General features: G+C 48.2%; 1 protein-coding gene across 6 annotated transcripts in view; it reads left to right on the forward strand.

The window, feature by feature from the left end:
* Positions 1 to 24,475, forward strand: part of LOC119978229 (liprin-alpha-2-like) — a 768,706-nt gene that overhangs the window by 673,165 nt on the left and 71,066 nt on the right. For 5 of the 6 annotated variants that reach the window (XM_038819687.1, XM_038819682.1, XM_038819685.1 and 2 more), the window contains 3 exons: positions 5,326 to 5,355; positions 13,412 to 13,551; positions 15,898 to 16,070. In XM_038819687.1, the coding sequence (XP_038675615.1) occupies positions 5,326 to 5,355; positions 13,412 to 13,551; positions 15,898 to 16,070 (343 nt within the window). The remainder of the gene's footprint in view (positions 1 to 5,325; positions 5,356 to 13,411; positions 13,552 to 15,897; positions 16,071 to 24,475) is intronic. The other variant, XM_038819684.1, reaches the window with a different exon arrangement.

The following is a 24,475-nucleotide window of genomic DNA, read 5'->3' on the forward strand; positions in this document are numbered from 1 at the left end:
AGTTCAGAAACAAACAAGTCAGCTCTAAACGTGTTCTGAACTGAAAGGGAATGTAGGACATGTACCTACCACTGCCAAATCTATGCTTTCAGATATTCTTGCTGTATGCAGGCAGGTGAAGCAAGCCACTCCAATGTATCGAACTGTGGCTACCAGATGGAGGGGGAAAGGAGTAAATGGCTGTGGTGAATGTATTGCTGTAACAATTCACCATGTGCTTATCTGTATTACGCTGTTGCCCATGTGGGCTCCACCTATGGACCATTGTATGGTATTATCTATAATGTAGCATGTTGGGGCCTGTGTGGGCTCCGCCCCGGCTCCACCCCTTGAGGGGAGGTATAAAGATTAGTCGCCTTGTAGCAGTCGCAGGCAGGCACTGTTCTAATTGATTAAAGCCACAGTTTACTTCTACTCCTGGTTTTGTGTGAATTGATGGTCGCATCAATTTAATCAACTACAACACCACTATGGAATCGACCCTCAAACCTGACTGGAACTCAATCCGCAGGCCGCGGAGGCGAAATACATTTTTTCGCACTGGCTCCGCTGTTTCAAGGCCTACCTCGCCGCCTCCTTGCCTTCCGTCTCCGACAAACAGAAGCTGAGTCTCCTCCACGCACGGGTGAGCCATCGAATCTCTGTTCAACTCGAGGAAGCCTCCACCTACGCAGACGCCCTCGCGATGCTAGAGTGCCTCTATGTAAGGCCCGAGAACGAGGTATATGCGTGGCATCTCCTCACCACTCGCTGCCAGCGTCCCGGGGAATTGCTGGAAGAGTACCTACGCAACTTCAAAGTCCTTGAGCGAAGCTGCAATTACCAGGCTGTTACGGCCACTCAACATATGGATCTCGCCATCCGGGACACCTACGTGGCTGCAGTCAGGCCCAACTACATGAGACAGCGCCTACTTGAAAAAGGTGCCCTAGACCTGGAAGAGACGGTAAAATTAGCCTCCTATCTGGAAGTAGCGTTCCAAAGCCTTAACGTGTTCCCGTACGATCACACAACCCCCTCATGGACCCCCGACCAAGGAATACCCCAGGCCTGTGCCGCGCGGCTGCCCGCCCACCATGGGGGGTTACCCTGTTATTTCTGCGGCCAGCCTCAACATCCCAGGCAGCGCTTCCCGGCCCGGAACGCGAACTGCAGTGACTGCGGAAGAAAAGGACATTTTGCTAAAGTTTGCCTGGTCAGGGCCAAAAGCTCTAAATCGCAGGCCCGACCCTCAGACTCACAGGCCTGCAGATTCCGTAGTGTGGCAGCGTGTTTGCCGGCTCCGCGCCCCCCCCCCCCCCGGACGCGTCATCGGCCTCGTGCTGTCCGTGGGGGCAGCCATCTCCAAGCCCGCACAACATATTCGACTCACGGGGGCTGCCATCTTGGCCATCCTCGCCCACGTGGCCCGCCACGTGCGATTCATGGGGGCCGCCATCTTGGACACCATCTTCCTCACTGCCTGACACGTGCGACCGACATAGGCCACCATCTGCAACGCCGCCCGACACGTGCAACCAATGGGGGCAGCCATCTTGGGACCGCTCCAGCACCTTCGACCACGCCGGCTACCCGCAACTCAGCGCGGTCACCCTTGACCAGTCGTGACCCGAACACCTCCGGGGCTCCATGATGACCGTCCAGATAAACGGACACGGAACACCCTGCCTTTTCGACTCCGGGAGCACAGAGAGCTTCATTCATCCGGACATGGTAAGACGCTGCTCGGTCCCAATCTTCCCGGCGCATCAAACCATCTCCCTCGCCTCCGGGTCGCACTCGGTGCAGGTCCGAGGGTGCACTACCGCAACCCTCGCAATACAGGGCGCTGAGTACGCCAATTTTAAATTACATGTACTCCCCGACCTCTGCGCTCCTCTTATATTGGGACTGGATTTCCAATGTAACCTCTGGAGCCTCACCCTGAAGTTCGGCGGGCCCCTACCCCCACTAACCGTATGTAGCCTCGCGACCCAAAAGGTCAACCCTCCCCCGCTCTTCGCAAACCTCGCGGCCGACTGCAAACCAGTCGCCACCAGAAGCAGGCGGTACAGCATCCAGGACAGGACTTTTATCAGGTCCAAGGTCCAGTGACTGATGCAGGAGGGAACCATCGAGGCCAGCAATAGCCCCTGGAGAGTCCAGGTGGTGGTCGTCAGGACCAGGGAAAAGAACCGGATGGTTGTAGATTACAGCCAAACCATAAACCGGTACACGAACCTCGATGTGGACCCCCTTCCATGGATCGAAGACATGGTTAATCAGATCGCACACTTCCGGGTGTTCTCCACGGTGCATCTGAAGTCTGCGTACCACCAGCTCCCAATCCGCCCGGAGGACCAGCACTACACGGCTTTTGAGGCAGACAGCCGCCGCCTCCACTTCCTCCGGGTCCCCTTCGGCATCATGAACGGGGTCTCGGTCTTCCAAAGAACGATAGACCGAATGGTGGACCAGTACAGGCTGTGGGCCACATTTCCGTACTTGGACAACGTCACCATCTGCAGCCATGATAAGAAGGACCACGATGCCAACCTCCAGAGATTTCTCCAAACTGCCCAAACCCTTAACCTCACTTACAACAAGGAGAAATGCGTTTTCTGCACAACCAGACTAGCCATCCTCGGCTACGTCGTGGAAAACGGGGTTCTAGGACCCGACCCCGACCGTATGCGCCCCCTCCTGCAACTCCCCCTTCTCCACTGCCCCAAGGCCCTGAAAAGGTGCCTCGGGTTCTTTTCATATTACGCCCAGTGGGTCCCCAACTATGCGGACAAAGCCCGCCCACTACTCAAGGCCACCATCTTCCCACTGGCGGCTGAGGCCCGCAAGGCCTTCAGCTGCATCAAGGCGGCTATCGCCAAAGTTGCGATGCATGCGGTGGAACGAGTCCGTCCCCTTCCAGGTGGGGAGCGACGCATCAGAGTTCGCCCTCGCCGCTACCCTCAATCAGGCAGGCAGGCCTGTAGCATTTTTTTCATGAACCCTCACCACCTCCGAAATTCGACACTCCTCAGTCGAAAAGGGGGCCCAAGCCATCGTGGAAGCCGTGCGGCACTGGAGGCACTACCTCGCTGGTCGGAGGTTTACCCTCATCACCGACCAATGATCGGTAGCCTTCATGTTTGATAATATGCTGCGGGGGCAAGATCAAGAATGATAAGATCTTGAGGTGGAGGATCGAACTCTCTACCTATAATTATGATATAGTATATCGTCCTGGGAAGCTCAATGAACCCCCAGATGCCCTGTCCCACAGCACATGTGCCAGCGCGCAAGATGACCGACTACGTGCTATCCACGATGACCTTTGCCACCCGGAGGGTCACCCGGCTTCTCCACGATATCAAGGCCCGCAACCTGCCCTGCTCCACAGAGGGGGTCAGAGCCATGACCAGGGACTGCCAAATCTGTGCGGAGTGTAAGCCGCACTTCTATCAACCGGATAAGGCCCACCTGGTAAAGGCACCCCGGCCCTTTGAGCGCCTCAGTATCGATTTCAAAGGGCCCCTCCCCTCCAACAACCGCAACACACATTTCCTCAACATTTCAAAGGGCCCCTCCCCTCCAACAACCGCAACACACATTTCCTCAACATCATCATCGACAAGTTCTCCCGCTTCCCATTTGCAATCCCTTGCCCCGACATGACCATGGCCACCGTCATTAAAGCCCTACATAGTGTCTTCACCCTGTTTGGTTTCCCCACGTACGTCCGCAGTGACCGGGGCTCATCGTTCATGACTGACGAACTGCATCAGTACCTGTTGAGCAAAGGCATCGCCTCGAGCAGGACTACCAGTTATAACCCCAGGGGAAACGGGCAGGTGGAGAGGGAGAACGCGAAGGTCTGGAAGACCGTCCTCCTGGCCCTACGGTCTAGGAATCTCCCAGTCTCCCACTGGCAGGAGGTCCTCCCTGATGCACTCCAGTCTATTCGGTCCCTACTTTGCACGGCCACAAACGAGACCTCATGACCGCATATTTGTTTCCCCCAGGAAATCCACCTCAAGGGCCTCGATTCCATCCTGGCTGAAGACACCGGGGCCCGTCCTGCTCCGCAAGCACGTCAGGAGCCATAAGTCCGACCCCCCTGGTCGAGAGGGTCCAGCTCCTGCACTCCAACCCTCGGTACGCATACATCGAACACCCCTATTGCCGACAGGATACGGTCTCCCTCCGTGACCTGGCACCCACAGGTTCCACTACCACCGCCACCCCATCTTACCCTGCCCAACCTATGCTGACCAGTGCCCCCGCCCCTACGTGTCACCCGCACCCCCTCCTGCCCGCCATTCCCCCTTCACCGACCCACAGGAATGAAGCTCCAGAAGACACGCTCTCGGAGTCCACGCCTGTACCTGTACCGGCGACTTCACTGCCGATGCCAGCACGGATGAGTTTGACGCCCGGGACAGCGGTGATACCAGAGCTTCAGCGATCACAGCGCACAATCCGTGTGCCAGACAGGCTGAACGTATGAACCTGTCACCCCCGCCGGACTTCATTTTTTTAACAGGTAGGTGAATGTGGTAAATGTATTGCTGTAACAATTCACCATGTGCTTATCTGTATTACGCTGTTGCCCATGTGGGCTCCACCTATGGACCATTGTATGGTATTACCTATAATGTAACATGTTGGGGCCTGTGTGGGCTCCACCCCTTGAGGGGAGGTATAAAGAGCAGTCGCCCTGTAGGCGGCTCCCACTAACAGATCAGTCGCAGGCAGGCACTGTTCTAGTTGATTAAAGCCACAGTTTACTTCTACTCCTGGTTTCGTGTGAATTGATGGTCGCATCCATGTCTTTATAGTTTCTATTTAAGAAAGTAATGTGGAATGAGAAACATATATATAAAATCACCATCTTGATGCAATTATAACGGGAAGTAATTAAATAATGAAGTTCAGATTTTCATCAAATATTTCAGATCAGAAACACAATTTGTGTTGATACGTTGAATGTGTTTATTTAAATAGCACTGAGGAACCAAAGGAAAATGGCTTGTCTGGTTCACTGAGATTAGCAATGTGAAGCAGATGAATTATCACTTGCAAAAAGATCCATCAGCCCAGAATGCATCAGCCTCATCTTTCTCACCAATTAGCCTTTCTACATGTCCCAACTCTGCTGTTGTGCTTTACCTTTGCTGTTTAAGCACAGTTTTAACAGTATTTCCACCTCAATAAAAACAGAATGTGGAAGTCATTTGCGACTAATGATTTGAAATCAAGGACTCGCCAAAAGGTTTTCAAGTAAATATGATATACACCCAGACACTAACAGATTGTCTTTCTCTCCTTTCTCTTGCAACCGATGTTCAGCCTAGCGACTTAAGGAAACACCGTCGGAAGGTAAATCGAACTGTTGGGCACATTTATTGGTAGATTCCCACATGATTTATTTCCTTCCTTTTTTGCACTCCTATCCCGTTGACTTATGTCGGGGTACAGTTCTGCAGGGAGGGACAATTATTTAGCGGCAACCTCGCACAAATGACCATGCGTCTTAAGAAAATACAAGTTATTTGACTATGGGAGCCTGACCTACCTTGCCCCAGGACCATACATTCCAAGGATCAGCGCCTGACAGCTGAGTGTGAACATGGCTGATATTTCCAATTCTCCTCAGCCTGGAAACCCTGCAGGCTGTAGCCACTTGGGCTAATACATAACAAGTAACATTCACACCACACAAGCCAGGCAATGACCATCTCCAGAAAGAGACAATCTAACCAATACCCCTTGACATTTGAATGACATTACCATTGCTGAATCCCGCATTATCAAATTCCTGGAGTTTACCATTGAACTGTCTTAGACAACTGAACTGTCTTACGACACCCTAGCCTAGGGCGTGGTCAATTCCAGCCCCCTTGACCCAGAGCCGCAACACAATTGAATTAACAAATAATTCTTAGAAAAATACCCTAAGTCTTTGGCCCTTGGCTGCCCAGTGATTACAGTCACCAGGTTTGTAAATTTAAATGTAAGTTTATTAATAACAAGAACTAGAATTAAATATGCAGCAAAAACAACAGGTCAACTGTCATCTAATTCTTAATTCCCCCCCCCCCCCACCAATTTAAATTCATTCCAGCCTCTCTCTACACACACACAAGACAGACGAGACAGAGTGGAGAAAAAGGGGTAAAATAATAAGTAAGAGTAAAAGAGAAGAGTCTTAGTTTCAGATTGTTGTTTCTGGCACACTTTCCTTAAAACCAGGCTTTCAGGTCGAGATTTCTGATTCCTGTCTGTAATCACTGTTTTCACTGTAGATTCATCTAGGCCCCTGTAGTTTCAGAAATACATAACTTTTCTGGAGAAAACGCGAGAGAGAGAGAGCAGGTTGTTTTCCCGGAGTGTCCAGGGACCCGACTCTGCTTTCTTTAGGTCTCTGGAAATCATCTCACTTAGGCAGGATCCAATCACCTCGTGTTACCGGGCAGAATAATGCCTTTTGGCTAATTCATTGGCCACCAGCCAACCAAGCGAACTGAGTCCCACTCCATATCTCGAGTGCCACAAAGTCTGAGTTTTGTTGCTCGAAGACTAGCACCATATACTATGTTGCAAGGTTTTGAATTCCTAATTCTCTCTGCTGCTTGACTTAAAGATACTTGTCCATTCAGCAAGTAAAGGAAGGCAAAATTAGGGAATCAACTCGACCAGTCCTATAAATACTGTGGCTACAAGAGTAGGTCCGAAGTTGTGAATTCTGCAGAAAGTAACTCGCCTTCAAACTCCACAAATTCTGTCCACCATCTAAACTGCACAAGTCATGAATATAATGGAATATTCTCCACTTGCCGAGATAAGTGCAGCTCCAACAAGAAGGTCAACAGGACAGAGCAGCCCACTTGATTGCTACCCCTTCCACAACATTCAGTCCCTGCACCATCAACGCACAGTATCCGCAGTGTGTACCTTCTACAAGATGCACTGCAGAAACTCGTCAAGCCTTCTCAGACAGCATTTTCCTAGCCTACGACTGCTACCATCTGGAAGGACAAGGGCAGCAGACAATGTAAATACCACCACTTGGAAGTTCCCACCCATGTCACTCACTATCCAGACCTTTCAGTTTATTCCATCATTTTCCCTCTTTTTTTTGTCTTTCCGTTCTTATTTCTGATCAATGGATGATTAATGAACATGTATCTTTAAGCCAAGCAGCAGAATTCAGAAGTTACAGGAGAGAGAACACGCGGCCAGTTTCTGCTGGTTTGAAAAGGAGGCCTCAGACTTGTCGGCACTAGAGAGAGTGATGGAGTGGGACTCTGTTTGTTTGATTGATTGACTGGTGGCCAATGAATGGGCCTAAACACCATAGGCTGCACGGTAACAGGTGGTGATTGGATCATGTACACTGAAATGATTTTCAGATTCTCAAGGAGATTCGTTTTGATTCCTGAAGGCACAGGGAGAAGACCTCTCCCTCTCTCCCTCTCTCCCTCTCTCTCTCTCTCCCTCTCTCTCTCTCTCTCTCTCCCTCTCTCGCTCTCTCCTCTGTGCTCGCTCTCTCCTCTGTGTGCTCTCTCTCTCTCTCTGCTCTCTCTCTCCTCTGCTCTCTCTCTCTACTGCTCTCTCTCTCACCTATGTGCTCTCTCTCTCTCTCTCACCTCTGTGCTTGCTCTCTCTCACCTCTGTGCTTGCTCTCTCTCTCACCTCTGTGCTTGCTCTCTCTCACCTCTGTGCTTGCTCTCTCTCTCACCTCTGTGCGCTCTCTCTCTCTCTCTCCTCTGTGTGTTCTCTCCTCTATGCTCTCTCTCTCTCTCTCTCCTCTGTGCTCTCTCTCTCCTCTGTGCTCTCTCTCCTCTGTGCTCTCTCTCTCCTCTGTGCTCTCTCTCTCCTCTGTGCTCTCTTTCTCCTCTGTGCTCTCTTTCTCCTCTGTGCTCTCTTTCTCCTCTGTGCTCTCTTTCTCCTCTGTGCTCTCTTTCTCCTCTGTGCTCTCTTTCTCCTCTGTGCTCTCTTTATCCTCTGTGCTCTCTTTCTCCTCTGTGCTCTCTTTCTCCTCTGTGCTCTCTTTCTCCTCTGTGCTCTCTTCTCCTCTGTGCTCTCTTTCTCCTCTGTGCTCTCTTTCTCCTCTGTGCTCTCTTTCTCCTCTGTGCTCTCTTTCTCCTCTGTGCTCTCTTTCTCCTCTGTGCTCTCTTTCTCCTATGTGCTCTCTTTCTCCTCTGTGCTCTCTTTCTCCTCTGTGCTCTCTTTCTCCTCTGTGCTCTCTTTCTCCTCTGTGCTCTCTTTCTCCTCTGTGCTCTCTTTCTCCTCTGTTCTCTCTTTCTCCTCTGTGCTCTCTTTCTCCTCTGTGCTCTTTTTCTCCTCTGTGCTCTCTTTCTCCTCTGTGCTCTCTTTCTCCTCTGTGCTCTCTTTCTCCTCTGTGCTCTCTTTCTCCTCTGTGCTCTCTTTCTCCTCTGTGCTCTCTTTCTCCTCTGTGCTCTCTTTCTCCTCTGTGCTCTCTTTCCTCTGTGCTGTCTCTCCTCTCTCTCTCCTCTGTGCTCTCTCTCTCCTCTGCTCTCTCTCTCTCCTCTGTGCTCTCTCTCCTCTGTGCGCTCTCTCCTCTGTGCGCTCTCTCCTCCTCTGTGCACTCTCTCTCTCCTCTGTGCTCTCCCTCTCCTCTGTGCTCTCTTTCTCCTCTGTGCTCTCTCTCTCCCCTGTGCGCTCTCTCTCCTCTGTGCTCTCTCTCTCCTCTGTGCTCTCTCTCTCTCCTCTGTGCTCTCTCTCTCTCCTCTGTGCTCTCTCTCTCTCCTCTGTGCGCTCTCTCTCCTCTGTGCTCTCTCTCCTCTGTGCTCTCTCTCTCCTCTGTGCTCTCTCTCCTCTGTGCTCTCTCTCTCCTCTGTGCTCTCTCTCTCCTCTGTGCTCTCTCTCTCCTCTGTGCTCTCTCTCTCCTCTGCTCTCTCTCTCTCCCCTCTGCTCTCTCCTCTGTGCTCTCACTCTCCCTCTGTGCTCTTTCTCTCCTCTCTCTCTTTCTGTGCGCTCTCTCCTCTGTGCACTCTCTCTCTCCTCTGTGCTCTCTCTCTCCTCTGTGCTCTCTCTCTCCTCTGTGCTCTCTTTCTCCTCTGTGCTCTCTTTCTCCTCTGTGCTCTCTTTCTCCTCTGTGCTCTCTTTCTCCTCTGTGCTCTCTTTCTCCTCTGTGCTCTCTTTCTCCTCTGTGCTCTCTTTCTCCTCTGTGCTCTCTTCTCCTCTGTGCTCTCTTTCTCCTATGTGCTCTCTTTCTCCTCTGTGCTCTCTTTCTCCTCTGTGCTCTCTTTCTCCTCTGTGCTCTCTTTCTCCTCTGTGCTCTCTTTCTCCTCTGTTCTCTCTTTCTCCTCTGTGCTCTCTTTCTCCTCTGTGCTCTTTTTCTCCTCTGTGCTCTCTTTCTCCTCTGTGCTCTCTTTCTCCTCTGTGCTCTCTTTCTCCTCTGTGCTCTCTTTCTCCTCTGTGCTCTCTTTCTCCTCTGTGCTCTCTTTCCTCTGTGCTGTCTCTCCTCTCTCTCTCCTCTGTGCTCTCTCTCTCCTCTGCTCTCTCTCTCTCCTCTGTGCTCTCTCTCCTCTGTGCGCTCTCTCCTCTGTGCGCTCTCTCCCTCCTCTGTGCACTCTCTCTCTCCTCTGTGCTCTCCCTCTCCTCTGTGCTCTCCCTCTCCTCTGTGCTCTCTCTCTCCCCTGTGCGCTCTCTCTCCTCTGTGCTCTCTCTCTCCTCTGTGCTCTCTCTCTCTCCTCTGTGCTCTCTCTCTCTCCTCTGTGCTCTCTCTCTCCTCTGTGCTCTCTCTCCTCTCTGCTCTCTCTCTACTCTGTGCTCTCTCTCCCCTCTGTGCTCTCTCTCTCCTCTGTGCTCTCTCTCTCCTCTGTGCACTCTCTCTCCTCTGTGCTCTCTCTCTCCTCTGTGCTCTCTCTCTCCTCTGTGCTCTCTCTCTCTCCCCTCTGCTCTCTCCTCTGTGCTCTCTCTCTCTCCCCTCTGCTCTCTCCTCTGTGCTCTCACTCTCTCCTCTGTGCTCTTTCTCTCCTCTCTCTCTTTCTGTGCGCTCTCTCCTCTGTGCACTCTCTCTCTCCTCTGTGCTCTCTCTCTCCTCTGTGCTCTCTCTCTCCTCTGTGCTCTCTCTCTCCTCTGTGCTCTCTCTCTCCTCTGTGCTCGCTCTCTCCCCTCTGCTCTCTCCTCTGTGCTCTCACTCTCTCCTCTGTGCTCTTTCTCTCCTCTCTCTCTTTCTGTGCGCTCTCTCCTCTGTGCACTCTCTCTCTCCTCTGTGCACTCTCTCTCTCCTCTGTGCGCTCTCTCTCCTCTGCTCTCTCTCTCTCCTCTGTGCTCTTTCTCAAGAAAGGCTGTATTTCTGAACTTGCAGAGAATCTGAAAGAATCTATCTATAGGAAAACCATTGCAGGCTGCAAACAAAGAGTGGAACCTGCTACCTAGCTCCAGAAGCGCTTCTGAGTATTTTATTCTTTAAACTGCGGAGACCTGAAGAACCCGTAATAAAACCATGAACTGAAAGCAAGGCATGAAGAGGAGTGAGATATTAAAAACCATCCTCTGAAACTAGTACTTTTTTTCCTTTGAGGTGATAAAAGGACAACAAAGAAAAAACTGTTCCTGTGTTTCTTTGTGATATCGTGCCCTTACCCTCTGATAAATCCTGGTCGCCTAACCTTTCCCTTTAGTCTTGCTGGGGATCTAGACAAAATAGGAAGCCTGCTTACATTGTTTCCCCTGTTGTTTCTACAGTTGCTCTAAGTTACTTTGAATAGTTGGAAGCTTATGTTTTAGTCTTAATCAAATCAAATGTTATGTTTTAAACAAGCTCAATGAAATGGAAATTCTTACACTAGGAACCTATCCTTCGCCTGTGAGCCTCACCAATCTTGACATCATGCTAATGGTTTAATTGACCACTAGTTCCATTTAAAATATGCTTCTAGTTCTCTTGTATGAATCTGTTAGATTTTACACTGAGTAACCTCATACAAACATGGTTGCTTTAAGAAATAGTTTCCCATTACAGCAGGAAATACTCTGTGGGATGGGTAATCACAAGTACCTGCAAGCATGGAGCAGCACGGTAGCACAGTGGTTAGCATTGTTGCTTCACAGCTCCAGGGTCCCAGGTTCGATTCCCAGCTTCGGTCACTGTCTGTATGGAGTCGGCACGCTCTCCTCATGTCTGTGTGGGTTTCCTCACACGAGTCCCAAAAGACTTAGATGAATTGGACATTCTGAATTCTCCCTCTGAGTACCCAAACAGGCACCGGAATGTGGCGACTTGGGGCTTTTCACAGTAACTTTATTGCAGTGTTAATATAAGCCTACTTGTGACAATAAAGGTTATTATTATTATTTACAAATGTTTGGAATAAAACTATTTATTGGTGTGAATATTCAACTTGCTGTATAAAAGTTGGAGGCATCATGTTAATGACCAGTGGGATAGAGTTGAATCCAAAGTTTTTATTTTTTCTTTCAGATACTAACTTGCGGTGCATTTCTAGAATTTCTTATTTGACCTTAAGCCTGCAAAATTAGGGTTTTCCTATCTCTTGAAGTGTATAAGTTATAGTTTACAGCAAATACTATTTCAGTTGAGGTGTTTTCCCCAAGGGCTCCCACTATGTTTACATACTATGTAAGGAAACCTTTGTCCTCTTTCCCTCACTACCAACCATTTGTCCTCATTTAATTCATTCCTGTTCCTTATTAAATCTGTTCCTCTTGTCCTGAATTAGTTTGCTAGTTACTGTGCTGTGGTTTGTAGATGCCGTTTGCTTATACGCACTGCACCCAAAGACTAATTCTTCATGCTCGAACCTTGATTTTGAACACAGGGAAAGTTATTCAAACGCTGTACTCATGCACTCCAGGAAAATCCATTGTGCTGTTAAGGCGGGAGTTCCAGGATTTTGCCCCCACAACAGTGAACGAACGGTGATATATTTCAAGGTGCAAGCAGCATCCCTGGCATGACTCGGTGGGGGGGGGGGGGGGGGAAGAAGAGAGGTGAAGAGGGTAGGGGACGGCGAAAGGGGCCACCTGATTGATTTTGTATTTGCCTCACAGGCACAGAGATGCTTAGGTCACGTGTCCTGCCCCAAGATAAGCAATGCAGCACAGATTGGCAAATCATTCTGGACTTTACTAGGTCTGAGTGGGTCAGCTGCCCATTTCTTACACTTGCTTACCTTAGAATAGAAATGTGAAGGTACATTGTTATTCTTCCATTAACTACCTCTACTCTATGCCAACCGCTGTGCTGTCGTATTGTGGATGAGCCAGACATTGGGGACCAAAGCCACAAAATCTGGCCCATGGCAAAACGTTCTGTGCACTGTCTCCTAACGCCATCTCCTTCCCTGCTGAGCAGGACAAAGTGTAATTTCACATCACCCAATTTTGGCATTACTTGCTCCATCACCACTGAAACCATTATCCAAATTTTCTTTGCTTTCAAACCTCTCCCATCCTTCCGTACTGTCTGCCAAGCTCCACTCAACACAAACTCACATTAAAACCCCTCTGCCTGTTTCATGTCTCATTCTTGGTTGGATTGCCCCTTTGCTGTTATCTCCCTAAAGACTCTGTCCTCCAAATCCTCAAATTTCAATTTCAAAAGTCTCACCTTTGCTTGCAAATTCATTCTTGGTCTCTCCTCACCCTGCCTCTACTATGTTCTGTGCTTTTTTTTTGTCCCTCAGTCCCAGACATCTAATCTTTTTCATTCTGCCATTCCATTGCATGGGCCCTACTCTCTGGAATTCTCTCCTGAAATAATTCCACCATGACACTCATCCGCACAGAAACCGTAGTTTCAACCATCCAGGACAAAGCAGCCCGCTTGATTGCCACCGCATCCAAATATATTCACTCCACCCACCAGCCAGATGTACCATCTGCACAATGCACTGTCGGAAATCACCAAGGCTCCTGAGAAAGCACCCTCCAAAGCCACGACCATCACCATCTAGAAGGATAAGGACATGGGAACAGGACCACCTGCAAGTTCCCCTTCAAACCACTCACTATTCTGAATTGGAAATATATTGCTGTCCCTTCACTGTTGCTGGGTTAAAATCCTGGAACACCACCTCAGGGCAATTACGGAAGGTAGATAAATGCTGGTCTAGCCAGTGACACCCATTTCCCTTGAATATATTTGAAAAATAACATGCTTTTAAACATCTCTTCTGAGTCTTTCTACTACGGTGAAGAACCTTGTGGTGTTCTCCACATTGACAGTTCAGATGCAAGTTATTGTAAACCCTGCACTTCCACAGTTACTGCAGCATTAAAGGGAATCTATATTGTTGGTTTGAAGAAATGAATACAGAACTGGTTGTTTGAAAAGTGCTGTAATTCACCTTTTCTGTTGTTGCTTTTGGATTATTTGACTAAGTTACCAGGGCAACAATTCTGTCACTACACTCCGTTTACCTCTCAATATGTGCTTTAGTCGTCAGTGACAAGGGATGACAACCGTGAAGATAAAACCACAATCAGATGCGAAACATCCCCTCCTTCATCACCGAGGACCATGAGGCTGGAAAAGCTGGCACAATCACTTCAGTCAACCAGCCAAGAAGAAAGTCGAGGGTAAGGAGACTTAGACATTGTTAAACCATGTTTCACGATTTTGAAAAAACTATCTCCGAAGCAAATGAAATTGAAGATGCACAGGCAGTCCTCGAGTATGTGTCCCCGATTTCTCTCCACTGGAATTATGATAGCCATATGACCATAAAATGCACAATGCAAATACATAAATTTGTCCCGTATGACATCCGTATCCAAGTATCGCAAGGAAGACTTAACATTTATATCGGGCTTTTCGCAATCACTAACCATTTCAAAGTGCTTTATAGCAAATGAAGCACTTCTGAACTGCTGTCACTGTTATAATGTAGAAAGCGCAACAGCTAATTTAGACACCACAAAATGACAAAACAGTAATGCGATAGTGACCAGGTAAGCTTATTCTGTGATGTTGATTGAAGGATAAATTTGGGCAGGACACAACTTCCTTGCTCTTCAAAATAGTGCCATGGGATCTTTAACCTCCATCAGAACAGGCAGGTGGGGCCTCAGTTCAATATCGCATCGGAAAGACAGCACCTCCGACAGTTCAGCACTGCATCAGCCTTAATTGTGCTCGAGTCCTTGAACCCAGAAACCTGTGACTTGATGGAGGTGTGAATGCTGATGACTGAGCCACGGCTGACGTCCTCAGCCCTCGAAATAACTCTGCTTCCTCTATACCACAGACTGTTGTTGTTTTCTTATTCCAAAATGCTTTATTTACATAATTCATTCAGATGCGAGTACAAGGGGTAATTTCCTCCTCCAGTTCGTCTCAGTAAGTGCCTATGTATTCTAAAATGGTCTTTTAACAGTTTGTCACAGTCCATCTTGGTGACATTTGAATTGTAAATAGATTTTAAAACCAGCATTTCAGGAAGGAAACAGAAGCAACTTATGTTGATGTGGCCTCTTTAAACATAGTAAAACATTCCAAGGCACTTCACAGAATGTTATACAGAAAATAAAGCAAATACTGAAATTGCACCAAATACTAAAATTGGAATGGCATATGGAAAATAAGAATGGCATTCAATTCATAACAAGTTATTCAAGAAGAAAGTTGGGAGAGGCGGTGGCATAGTGGTATTGTCACAAGATTAGTTATCCGGAAACCCAAGGTTATCATCGGGGGACCAAGGTTCGAATCTCACCATAGCAGATTAAATTTGAATTCAATAAAGATATGGAATTAAAAATACTGATTTTGCCGATTGTTGTTAAAACCCCATCTGGTTCACTAATAGAATTTTCCATGTGTTCATTCCTTCTGGCTGTGAAGCATCTCCTAAAATGAATCCTAAATTTCTGGAACTTGTGTCCCCTTGTCCAACTGCTGCGATTTACATCGTGCCGGAAGACTTTATCCATCTTGCCAAATCCTGGCGAATTTAGAAGACAGTCCCCAAGAGATTTGAGTTTTAATGTGTCTTTACTCTCTTTAAATGGGGATAGTGTTAATTGTGGGTCAAGTATCCCGCAACAGCCTTCCCGAACAGGCGCCGGAATGTGACGACTAGGGGCTTTTCACAGTAACTTCATTTGAAGCCTACTCGTGACAATAAGCGATTTTCATTTTTCATTCATGTGCCCAGCATCACTGGGGACGATGCGGGAGCTTGCAGTTTGTTACTTTAGTACAGGAGTAGACCAGTCATTCTATCGAGCTGGTTTCGCTATTCGATTAGGAAATGGATGATAGACATGTACCTCAATTCAGTTTGATTCCATATTCCTTCATAGCTTTGCTTAGCGATCTCAGTTGTAAAATTTTCTGTTGCGTTAGCCAGGACAGTTCTTTTGGGGCCAAGAACTCCAGATTTCCACTGTCGTTTGTGTGAGAAAGGTATTTCTGGCTGTCACTGAATAGACCAGCTCGATTTTTAAGGTTACGCCCCGTTGTTCTGGACTCCCCAGCGGAAAGTAGCTTCTCTCTATTTATGCTATCAAATTCTCCAAGCACCTCAGTGAGATAACCCCTTAATCGTTGATGATCAAGCCCAGTCCATACAATCTAGTATTGGAATTCAGCCCTGGTATCATTCTGAGGAATCTGCCCTACACCCCGCCCAAGGCCGATCCATCATTCCTGAGGAGCGGTGTTGACTCTGTGTTAGTTAGAACATGGACTGTCACAGACACCTGCTATACTCAGTGATCTCAAAAACTTAGGTTTTTAAGTGTCTTCTGGTTTAACTTCACTCCAGGTTCTGATAGGATTAACAATACTGAATGGCAGACCTTTGGCTACAGAATTGAGTAAAAGTGGAAGCAGGTTTATCAATACTTTGTCAATACTTTATCAATACTTTCTCACAGTTATCTTGCTTTGTTTTGATCGTTTTTATGGTGGTTGCTTCTCAGCATGTTGACAGCCGAGGAGCTGGCTAGCAATCCCAGCAGCAACAACAGCAGCCAAGACTCGCTGCATAAAGGCTCAAGGAAAAAGGGCATCAAATCATCTATCGGCCGCCTGTTTGGGAAGAAAGAGAAGGCGCGTCTGGGCCAGCTCGGAAAGGAAATGGCTTCAGTCCATGGTATGTTCAACCGGTTTTCAAAAAATGTATTAAATGTCAAAGAATTCTGAGCGTTGTTTCAGTGCATAACACAGTCAAATAAACCAGGAACGTTCAGTCTGATTGTGAGCACTTCTCTTAGCCAGGAAGGTGGCAGTGGTATTCAGCTGAGTTCTTGGTCATTGGATTCAGGAAGAGGAAACCAGCCAGACTTCCTGCTCCTGCTTGCAATGTACACAAAATATCAGACTGCTCTAACTGTCTGAGCACCTGCTAACTCTGACTGACAAAGCACATACATGAATAATGGTCATCTGGGTGAAATACAACAGGAACCTGGTAGATCAATAAATAGAGACCGGGACAAGATTGGTGAATGTAAGAGTGGCGCAGTGGTTCGTATTGCTGTCTCACAGCGTCCGTGTCCTGGGTTCAATTCTTGTCTTGGGTGACTGTGTACGGTTTGCATGTTCTCCTCGTGTCTGCGTGAGTTTCCTCCCACAGTCCAAAGATGTGCAGGTTAACTCTAGTTACAGAGATAGGGTAGGTGAGTGAGCCTAGGTAAGGTGCTCTTTTTGAGGGTCTGTACAGACTCTATGAGCCGAATGGGCTCCTTCTGCACTGTAGGGATTCTATTAAGATTAAATTAAATTACATGCTATCCTTTCAGTTCCTCCATTAATGTTGAACCTGTTCGTCTGTGTAAAAAAAAAAAAAAATTGGAGGGAGGGTGGCTGGCTAGGGAGGATTAGGTTTTTCCCTCTGTAAGTAGCATTGTCAGGCTGAAAGCCCTAAATAACAAATTCTAAGGACCACCAGGAAACTGAAGGAAAGTGCAGAATGGAAGCAACACGACTTAAATCTGGCGAACCTTGACTCAGCCACGAATGGAATAATTTCTGATCGAGATCAGAATTGCACAGCAACTTATTTCCACTTTATTTTTCCCTCACTCCATTAATAGTTGTATTTTCTGTGGGCATGGTTTCAAGGTGCTGATATTTCCTCTTGGTTTTTTTTTGCTTTTGGGCCTTTGGAATAATTTCATCAACTGAATTAGTTTTGCTTATCCTGAAGCTTAGTGTTGCAGTAATATCAGGGCATCTACCTCTGAAAACATAGGGATTTCCATCAATCCGATGGGATATTGAGGGATGGGCATGGGAAGGTGGTGTTGGTATAACTGCTCTGATGGAGTACTTCCAACTTTTGAAATTTGACAACTGCGACCTTTCACACTTATTCATATTAAGCTGTCCATGGTTTTAGCCTTTTGCCCCTCATGGTGTGTACGACACTGGTGTTTTGTTGCACCTGTCCTCAGCTGCCTGAGAAGCAAGCTTTGCCTTGTTCTTGGGCGCAGGGAGTGAGAGGCTTTATATTTAATGAAACATTTCAGTTTTAAATGCTTTTTGCTGAATGAAATTATGAATTTTTACGGTCATTGTTTCTGAGGTTAAAAATAGAGTCCAGTGTCAGAAAAATCAGTATTTATGTGATATAGAAATAAAAAAAACATTGAATTCAATTATTAGAATAAAGTTCCCATTTCATTATGTAAACTGTTAAAAAGTCTGACCTAGTTTGGTACAAATCTGTCTAGTTTTGTAACTTGGCACTGTTTAAATGCCCTTCTTGGCAATCTTTATCTTGCTCAAGATCCACCTGCCATGTGTTTGCCAATATGTTTAGGTTGGTGCAATGTGTTCGTTGTGACACTGGCACCAGTCACTGGCACCAGTACAATACATTGAATGTGTTAGTGATTTATATTGCTACATGGGAACAGGAAAAAGCCATTCACCCCCTTGAGTCAACTTCTTTCCACGAGAACATAAGAAATCGAGCAGGAGCAGACTATTCAGCTCCTCTCGTCTGCACTGCCATTCAGTGCAGCCATGGCTGATTTTCTACTTCAACTCCGCATTCCTACTTGCTCGACATATCCCTTTATTCAACCAGAGACCAAAATTGCACTTAACCTCAGCCTCCACAATGGAGCATCCACGAACTTTAGGGACAAATGCTAAGATTAACAGCCATCTCCGTGAAGAAACTTCTCATCATGTTCCTAAATGAGCCTGCGACTATGCCCCCTTCTTCTAGCAGGGAAGAACAAACCCCATCAGAAGTTTTTTTTTCCAAGGGACGTGGGCGCCATTGCTAGGCCAGCATTTATTATCTCCAATTACCCTTGAGTAAGTGGTGGTTAGGTGATCTGCTAGCTTGAACTGCTGCAGCCCATGTGGCGTGGGTACATCCACAGTACTGTTCGGGAGGAAGATCCAGGATTTTGACCCAACAACTGTGAAGGCGATACCAAGTCAGGATGGTGAATGACTTGGAGGGGAACTTGCTGGTGGTGGTGCTGCCTTGTCCTTTTAGGTGATAGAGGTCACCCACTTGGATGGTGCTGTCAAAGGAGTACTGGTGAGTTTCTGCAATGCAACTTGCAGATGATACACACTGCTGCCACTGTCCGTCGATGGTGGAGGGAACTGGTGGATGGAGTTCCGATTAAGCAGACTGCTTTCTCCTTGATGGTGGTGACCTTCTTGAGTGTTGTTGGAGCTGCACTTATTCAGATAACTGGAGAATATTCCATCACACGCCTGACTTGCGTCTTGTAGATTGTGGACACACTTTGGTGGGGTCAGGAGGTGAGTTACTCGCCGCAGAATTCCAAGCCTCTGACCCATTCTTGTAGCCACAGTATTTATATGGCTAGTCCAGTTGTCTATGAGGGACTTAGCGATGGGAATGCCATTGACTGTCATGAGGTGATGGTTTGATTCTCTCTTGTTGGAAATGGTCATGGCCTGGCACTTGTGTGCCAGAAATGTTATTTGCCACTTGTCAGCCCAAGCCTGGATATTGTCCAGATCTTGCTGCACATAGACAAGGAATGCTTCTGTATCTGAGGAATCGGGAATATTATCCAAACATCAGCAAGCATTCCCACTTCCGATCTTATGATGGAAAAAAGATCATTGATGAAGCACCTGTAGATGGTTGGGCCAAGGAAACTACTCTGAGGATCTCCTGCAATGATGCCCAGGGCTAAGATGATGACCGCCAACAACCTCATCCATCTTCCTTTGTGAAAGGTATGACATCAACCATTGGAGTTTCCCCTGATTCACATTGATTTCAGTTTTGCTAGGGCTCCTTGATGCAACACTCAAATTCTGCCTTGATGGCAAAGACATTTCTTTTCTTTTTGTGTACTTAATGATCTGTTGAGCTGCTCGCAGAAAAATACTTTTCACTGTACCTTGGTACACGTGACAATAAACAAATCCAAACAGTCACTCCCACCTCACCACTGGAATTCTGCTCTTTTGCCCATGTCTGGACCAAGGTTGTAATGAGGTCAGGAGCTAAGCGACCCTGGCAGAATCCATATTGAGCAAAATTGAGAAGGTTATTTCTGAGTAGTCCCGCTTGATTGCACTGTCCACGATTTCTTTCATCACTTTGCTGATAATCAAGAGTAAACTAATGGTGTAGTGATTGGATTTGTCCTACTTTTGGTATAGATTATATATTTGGGCATTTCTCCACATTGTTGGGTCGATGTCAGTATTGTAGCTGTACGAGAGCAGTTTGGCAAAGGGCATGGCAAGTTCTGGAGCACAAGCCTTCCGTACTATTGCTGGAATATTGTCAAGGCCCATCACCTTTGAAGTAACCAGTGCCTTCAGTCGTTTTTTGACACCATGTGGCGTGAATTGAATTGACTGAAAACTGGCATCTGTGAAGCTGGAAACTTCAGAATCTGACACGTTTCAATGAGATCACCTCTTAACCTTCAGAATACCAGAGTGCCTACCCCTAATCTTCAGCCTATCATTATAGGATGACCCTCTCATCCCAGGGAAAGATATAGCAAACCTTTGTTGTACTGTCTCCAAGGCAAGTGTACCCTTCTGTAGATTTGGAGACTAAAACTATGCAGAGTCTTCCAGGAGTGGTCTCAACAAGCCTTGTGCAATTGTAGCGGTACTTCTTATTCTTGTATGCCAATCCCCATGTAATCAAGGCCAACATGCCATTTGCTTTCCTATTGGTTGTTTTCTGTGCCTGCATGTTAACTCTGTGTTTCTTTGACTTCCGGTGGCGGCTACGAAGGAGTAAGTCGCACATTTGGTGGCTCCTGCTCTGGTCGGAATTTTGGACATTTTCCCCTGATTTTCTACCGGACTTGAATTGTAAAACTGATGACAGAGGCAATTTTGTACTGAATTCCCACATCGGTGCATGGAGAGAAGGACTAGAAGTGCTCGTAAAGGCAGAAACAGAAAGACAGAGAAGGCTTGGGCTGAAGCTGCAGCAGGAGATAGCATGGCGGAGGACCGGACCTCTGGTTTGTCGACCCAGCGGTGAACGGAGCGGCTGATGCAAGTTATTCAGGAAGGCTTTCTTGAGCAGAAATGGGACTGCTTGGACCCGATAAAAGAGTCAATTGAGCGGCTAGAGCTCAGATTGGACGCCCAAGATCGGGCAATCCAGAAAGTAGAGAAGGCGCTGGCTGAGCAGGAGGAACATCAAACTGCGGTGGAGTTGGAGGTGGGGATGCTGAGAGACCAACAGAAAACGCTCCTTGAGAAAGTGGAGTACCTAGAGAGTAGGTCCCGCCGGCAGAACTTGAGAATCGTTGGGCTCCCGGAGGGGTCCGGAGGAGCGATCGCTGGGGCATACATAGTGGGTATGTTTGAGAAGCTGCTGGGAGAGGGGACATTCTCCCGACCCTTGGAGATGGGCAGGGCTCACAGAGTGCTCGCAAGGAAGCCGCGAATGGGAGACCCCCAAGGGCAATGGTACTGAGATTCCACAGGTACTTGGATAAGGAGCGGATTCTACATTGGGCCAAACAAACACGGAGCTGTAAGTGGGACAATAGTATCCTGCGGGTTTTCCAAGACCGAGTGTGGAGGTGGCCAGGAGAAGAGCAGCCTTCAACCAGATTAGGTCGATCCTTTTTAAGAAAAAGGTGAAGTTCGGACTGTTGTATCCGGCCCATCTCTGGGTCACGCAGGAGGAACAGCACTTTTATTTCGAGTTGCCTGAGGATGCGCTGGACTTCCCGAAAAGGAAAGGACTGGCGGTGGACTGAGAACTTTTGAACTTTGCTGCAACGTTCCTGTTTTGTTTTGTTGTTTTGTTTTTCTGTTCTTTTTTTAAAATAAAAGTTTCTCGTTTTTTGTTTTGTGGAAGCTGTTTGTAATGCCTTTTACATTGATTTGGGACCAGCGATAGAGCTGAGTGAGTTAAGATTTTCATTTGCACTGTTGGGGAATGGAGGTGTGCTTGTTTAGATCTTGGTGTTTTTCTGTTGGGCAATTGTGTGGGCATTGTTTGATGTTGGAGTTTGTATGAGCGGGGGGGGAGGGAACAATTGGTGGGAGACTATCCGGCGCCAGGGATGGGGACACCAAGCTATCTGGGTGCGCTAGCTCCCAGAAGAGCAGTGGGGGGTGGACATATGTTCAGTTTATTAAAGCGGTTGGGTTATAGAGTGTTGTTACTGGGGGAAGGGGGGTAAATGTTCTGCTGACGAGGGAGCGACTTGGGCTAAGGGACAGTGAGGAGATTGGGGGTGGAGGCTGCCGGGGGGCGGGCCGGTGGAGGCGCGGGGGGTTGAGGGGCAAATGAGCCCCCCAACTAGGCTGATCACCTGGAATGTTCAAGGGTTAAATGGGCCGGTCAAGAGGGCACGTGTGTTCACGCACCTTAGGGGACTGAAGGCGGACGTGGTAATGTTGCAGGAGACGTACCTTAGAGTAACGGACCAGGTTAGATTGAGGAGAGGCTGGGTCAGTCAGGTCTTTCATTCGGGACTGGATTCAAAGACTAGAGGGGTCGCGATCTGGTTCAATATGCGGGTGGTGTTTGAAGCGGGTAGAATAGTCTTAGATGTGGGAGGTCGGTACATTATGGTCAGTGGGTAGGTGCAGGTGGTATTAGTAAATGTTTATGTGCCAAATTGGCGTAATGTGGAGTTTATAAAGAAGATACTGGGGAAGATACCAGACCTGGACTCGCACACGTTGGTCATGGGAGGGGACTTCAACACAGTTATTGACCCTGGCTTGGACCGGTCAAGCTCAAAAATGGGCAGGGTTCCAGCAATGGCAAAGGAACTAAAAGGGTTCATGGAGCAGATGGGGGGGCTGGATCCATGGAGATTTGGGCAGCCGAGGGTGAAGGAGTTCTCCTCCTACTCACATGTGCATAAAGTGTACTCCCAGATTTATTTCTTTATTTTGAGCAGGGACTTACTGGCAGGGGTGGTGGACTCGGGGTACTCGGCGATCACAATCTCAGACCATGCTCTGCACTGGGTTGACCTGCAGGTTAGTAAAGACAGTAACCAGCGCCCGCAATGGAGGTTAAATGTGGGACTTTTGGCTGACGAACGGGTGTGTAAGTGGCTGAGGAAATGTATTCAGAACTACCTGCAGGTCAACGACATGGGGGAAATTTCAGCAGCGGTGGTCTGGGAAGCACTGAAGGCGGTGGTCAGAAGGGAGCTGATCTCGATAAGGGTCCACAGGGAGAAGGTGGACAGGGCAGAGACGGACTGACTGGTAAAGGAGATACTACAGATCGATTGGAGGTATGCGGAGACCCAGAGGAGGGCTTTTAAGGGAACAGCGGAGGCTACAGGCGGAGTTCAGCTTGTTAACCACAGGGAGGGCGGTGGAGCAGCTGAGAAAGGCGAGGGGGGGGGGTGGGGGGGGCGATCTATAAGCATGGAGAGAATGCCAGCAGAATGCTAACACAGCAGCTTAGAAAGAGGTAGGCAGCCAGGGAGATCGGGAAAGTAAATGACGGAGATGAATGAAAATGAAATGAAATGAAAATCGATTATTGTCACGAGTAGGCTTCAATGAAGTTACTGTGAAAAGCCCCTAGTCACCACATTCCGGCGCCTGTCCGGGGAGGCTGGAACGGGAACCTGGTTGGAGATTCAGCAGGGGTGAATAAGGCGTTTAGGGATCTGTACAGGTCGGAACCCCCTACGGGGCCAGAGGGGATGAGGCACTTCTTGGAGGGGCTGAATTTCACAAAGGTGGACGGGGAGCTGGTAGAAGGGCTGGGGGCTCTGATCGGGTTGGAAGAGATAGTGGAGGATCTGAAGGCCATGCAGTCGGGTAAAATCCCGGGTCCGGACAGGTACCCAGTGGGGTTTTATGAAAAGTTCTCTGGGATGTTGGGGCCGGTGTTGATGAGGATGTTCAATGAGGTAAGGGAGTGGGGTGCTGCCCCCGACGATGTCACAGGCCACGATTTCGCTGATTTTGAAGCGGGACAAGAACCTGGAGCTGTGTGGGTCCTACAGGCCGATATCCCTGTTGAATGCGGATGCCAAATTGCTAGCCAAAATTTTGCCCTCCAGGATTGTGGTCCGGACATTATTGGGGAGGACCAGACGAGGTTTGTTAAGGGTCAGCAGTTGGTGGCCAATGTAAGAAGGTTGTTAAACATGATTATGATGCCCCTGGAAGGTAGGGAGGTGGAAGTAGTGATCGCAATGGATGCAGAAAAGGCTTTTGATCAGGTAGAATGGGATTATCTGTGGGAGGTACTGGGACGGTTTGGATTTGGGTGGGGCTTTATTGACTGGGTCAGGTTGCTGTATCAGGCTCCTGTGGCAAGTGCACGGAGAATAGGACAACATCGGACTATATTAGACTGCACCGGGGGATGAGACAGGGATGCCCCCTCTCCCCACTGTTGTTTGCGCTTGCTATAGAACCGTCGGCAATTGCTCGAAGAGCCTCAAGGGGCTGGAAGGTGCTGGTCTGGGTGGGGGGGAGGGGAAGGTGGAGGAGCACAGAGTCTCACTCTGTGCAGACGACCTGCTTCTGTATGTATCGGACCCAATAGAGGGGATGGAAGAAATCAGGAGGATTCTCGGGGAATTTGGCCGGTTTTCAGGCTATTGGCTAAATATGGGGGAAAGTGAGATGTTTGCTGTCCAGACGTGGAGACAGGAGAGGCGATTGGGGGAGCTGCCGTTTAGATTAATAGGGGGAAGCTTTAGGTACCTAGGCATTCAAGTGGCACAGGAATCGGACCGGCTGCATAAATTAAATCTGGCCCGGTTAGTAGACCCAATGAAGGACGATTTTCGGAGGTGGGACTCGCTTCCGTTGTCCCTGGCTGGGAGGGTACAGACGGTCCTCCCAAGATTCCTTTTTGTATTCCAGTATCTCCCAATCTTTATTCCGTGGTCCTTTTTTAACCGGGTCAACAAAGTGATCACTGGTTTTGTTTGGGCGGGCAAGACCACGCGAGTAAGGAAGATAATGCTGAGCAGAGTCGGGGAGAGGGCAGACTGGCTGGCGCTGCCAAATTTTAGTAACTATTACTGGGCGGCGAATATAGCCATGATGCTAAAAGGTTTGATTCTTAGGGGT

This window comes from Scyliorhinus canicula, chromosome 15, assembly GCF_902713615.1.
Source record: "Scyliorhinus canicula chromosome 15, sScyCan1.1, whole genome shotgun sequence".
Taxonomy (NCBI): domain Eukaryota; kingdom Metazoa; phylum Chordata; class Chondrichthyes; order Carcharhiniformes; family Scyliorhinidae; genus Scyliorhinus; species Scyliorhinus canicula.